This window comes from Nicotiana sylvestris, chromosome 8 (assembly GCF_000393655.2).
Source record: "Nicotiana sylvestris chromosome 8, ASM39365v2, whole genome shotgun sequence".
NCBI lineage: Eukaryota > Viridiplantae > Streptophyta > Magnoliopsida > Solanales > Solanaceae > Nicotiana > Nicotiana sylvestris.
In genome coordinates this window covers 206286688-206290391 of record NC_091064.1, presented here as the reverse complement: position 1 = coordinate 206290391, position 3704 = coordinate 206286688, and the positions used below count along the sequence as shown (strand labels likewise).

Here is a 3704-nt window from a genome sequence, read left to right as displayed (position 1 = left end):
CTCCTCTTGATGTCATGGGTGACATCAAAGGAGGAAGCTTCCTCCTAGCATCCACACCAACTCTTTCCACCAACTCTTCCAATTGGCATGCCATTGTTGACTAAACATAAACCAACATTTTCAGCATGCCATTGTTAACTAAACATAAACCAACATTTTCAATTACATACTGAGTTGGAGTACTCACATTACTCCCTGCACCTTGTGTGCAGATCCATGTATTTTCTGAAACCCGGTAGCGGGTGTCGATTGCTTAGAGGCAGAGTCATCGGAGTTTAACAAGGTAGCTGCCTGGTGCTCGCAACACAGCTTTTCTCCCTCTTGCTTTCATTAGACTGTATTTAATACATTTTCAGACTTTTTCGTTGTATTCAGATCTTAGTAGATGCTCGTGACTTGTGACACTCGATGTCGGGCTTGTATATTATTTCTTCATTGTTTATTTAGACTTATATTATGAAATATTTGTTTAAATTAAAGGCTTAAACATGATTCTTATTGATAAATAATTTATTTGGGAGTTGTCTCGGCTGACCTAGTTTCACGATAGACTCCATCACGACCGGATCAGTTTTAAGATCGTGACAATATAACTAGCGAATGTAATTATTTTGTACCAACTGGCCAAATATGTAACTAGCCTTTACAAATTTGGCAAGTTTATGAAGTTCGGTAAATTGAATTATGGCTTGGGAGAATAGAACAAATATAGGTTTTGATAATTGCATTGGCTTTTCGTTCTAAATCATAGGCAAAGAAGACTCTTTAGTAAGCAAACGTGATAGTATTTGAAAGCAATATATGCGTACACGTGCAACCAGCTGAAGTCCACCAATTTTTTTTTTATCCGCTAATAAATAGCAATAAAACCGGTGTCTGTTTAATCAGCGAAAGTTAAGAGTAATTAGGCAGAATCACTGCCTTGTTACTTTGACAATGAAGTTGTCAAATTTGGTAAAGACATCGTCATTCATCAACACGACTGAAAATGTTACTTGAGCCTCCAGCTCCGCTCTCCACGGCATTTTCCACCACCGCCGGTGGCGGCGATTCTTGATTGAACGTTCTCAAATTCAGATATCCGACAAGGGATTTGGATCCCGCCCGAATGATTATACCCATAAACCATCTCTGCCTCCCTCAACAAATCAGCAAATAACGGGTGATTAAAATATATAACAGGCACCACAATTCTACACGTGTCATCTTTATCCTCTCCAACGTACACAGCCAAGTGTCCCTTCGGTACACTCACTTTCTTCGACTCTATCAGTTCTTGCCCGACCCGGAAAAAACCCGAATTGGGTTTCGCAATACAGAGACTTTTTACTCCATGTTTTAGTAAGCGTAAACACTTACTCAGCTTCGAAATGGCTGTGCTGCCACATCCCTGTAACTTCACCCTCTTGTATCCTCCTCCTCCTCCTTTTGTTTTCTGGTTAATAAACCAGCTGAAAACTCTCACTAACCTCCTCCCAAGTTTGAAACCTCTTACTTTCTTCATAGTTCAAAATTGTCTAAACTTTCTCACGAAACAAGTACTTACTACGTAGTAGTTCTTTAATATAGGAAAATTGGGTTATCACACAAGATATCAGGAAGTAAATCCCACTGTTAAAGGAGATTTTTGTTTGGAAGTACTGTACGTTGTTTTTGTGGAAAGTGGATAACTGCTTTTATGAGATATGTGACAACTCATCAAACTTGGTGGAAGATATTTAGTGTTGAGTGTGTGTATATATATACAGAGATTGAGAGTAGGGGTGGGGTGGGAGATGGGGGCATGGGGTGAGGGAAATGGTCGGCACATACGATGAGAAGTGATCAGAAATTGTTGGGACTTAATTTGAGAAATAAATATTTGAGGGACAAGGAAGAAGGGTGATCAGCTGAATAGTCGCTATGATCCTTCCCGGCTGTATTGAGTTTCAGGGGTCATGCGTAAAATCCCAAAAAATGTACAAATTTTAAAAAAGAAGAGGAACTTGGAGTAACAATATAACTATTTCTACTTTACTATTGTAGTACTTTAATGACCAGATACTAATCTAGGCAGGGGCGAATACACCCTTTCACCCCTTGGTCCAAAATTTTACTAAATACAATTAAATATCTCAATAACAATCTTGTTTGTTATGATATTTTTGGGCTGTTATAGTGAAGTATTGTTATAGAAAATATATATTGTAACATAATATAAACATCGATTCCGAGTAAAACTTGATTTTTAAAGTGAATGTAACTGTTATATAAGGATGTTGTTATAGAGAGGTTCCAAGTAAAACTTGATTTTTAAAGTGAATGTGACTGTTATATAAGGATGCTGTTATAGAAAGGTCTGACTGTAACATATAAAAAGATGAAATTATTAGGGATAAATATAAAAAATGACATCGCTTATCATTAGAGTGATTTATTCTTTTGTTCATTTTTTTCAAGTATTGACACCGCTTGATAAAAATTATGTCTACACCATCTAAGATTTAATCTTGGGGTATTATCACTTTTAGCTCGCGCCAGAAATTATTATGTATTTGGTAGTCGAAAAAGTGTATTTGTTCGGTTATTATTTTTACAACGGCTATACAATATCATTTTTCCTTTAATCTTTCAGAATTTAAAGTCAAAATTTATAGTATATTTGTACTAATTTAATGGAACGTATACCCATAGCTTATTCAATAGATTCGCCCTGATTGTTGTAGAGTGTAGAGGATTAATAATGAAGAAACCTTTTGATTCCATCTTCATCTATAATGCTTATCCGTTTGGCTATTCACCAAAAATTCGTTAAGTATCAAATTGAGAAGAAATACACCTTCCATCAGACAAAACCGTGTTTGATCCAAATTTTGGCCTACCAAAAGATTTGAAAGAACGAAAAAGCATTCTATTCATTGTACTTTATGACAAAAGGGGAATAGGAATACACCAAAATACTGTGTTGGTAATACACATGGAATGCTGGAATTTGAACCATAAAAGATTTGAAACCCCTATACAAAATATCAAAGATGGGCTACTTCCAGTTAGGCAGAGACACATGGCCACTAATCTACAGCAACATTAGATAAATGTTTATCTCGTTTTGGCATTTTTGCGTAGGTCCTCAACTTTGTCGTCGTACTACATGATGTCTACCTCACAACGCTTATTTCCTTAAATTCCTCTTTTCCCCTTTGGAATAACGAAACAAACGAGGCAGTAGTTTTGGGAAACTGAACCAAAGATGAAGTGATGACTAATGAAAAGCATAACTACAGAGGGAAGAGAAATATCAGACTTCTTAATATCCAACTTATAATTGACGGAGTCGGGCCAAAAAGACAATGGAAAGGCACTAAAAAGTACTACTATTATTTACATGAGTACTTAGATGTGTAGGGAAATGACACGGAAAAGTACAATAATAATACTGCAATAATATTATTTGTGAGCAGATATACGAATTGGCTTGAGTCGTATTGGGCACTATCTTAAGAAACTATTTTAGCAATGTGAAATGTTTCTCCAAGATTAAACAAGTCCATCGCTATTTATTTAGAGAATACAGAAATCCGCAAAATTAAATATTACAAACCTAGCTATTTAAAAGAGGGGAATAAAGAAAATTAAACTACTAAACTTTGAGAAGAAAAAACCACAAATAAAAGCTGACGAAGACCGAAATTAGAAGGAAAGAAGTAGAAGAATTTCTTTGTCTT

At 35.8% G+C, this 3704-nt stretch overlaps 1 protein-coding gene across 1 annotated transcript; it reads right to left on the bottom strand.

Moving 5' to 3' along the window:
- Positions 1-991: 991 nt before the first annotated feature.
- On the bottom strand, positions 992-1504 carry LOC104211693 (auxin-responsive protein SAUR36-like). Its single transcript, XM_009760787.2, has one exon. It carries the CDS (start codon positions 1502-1504, stop codon positions 992-994), a length of 513 nt encoding a protein of 170 aa, XP_009759089.1.
- Positions 1505-3704: the final 2200 nt, after the last annotated feature.

Coding starts and splice junctions, on each gene's coding strand:
- LOC104211693 (XM_009760787.2), bottom strand. CDS start 1,504: ATGAAGAAAGTAAGAGGTTTCAAACTTGGGAGGAGGTTAGTGAGAGTT.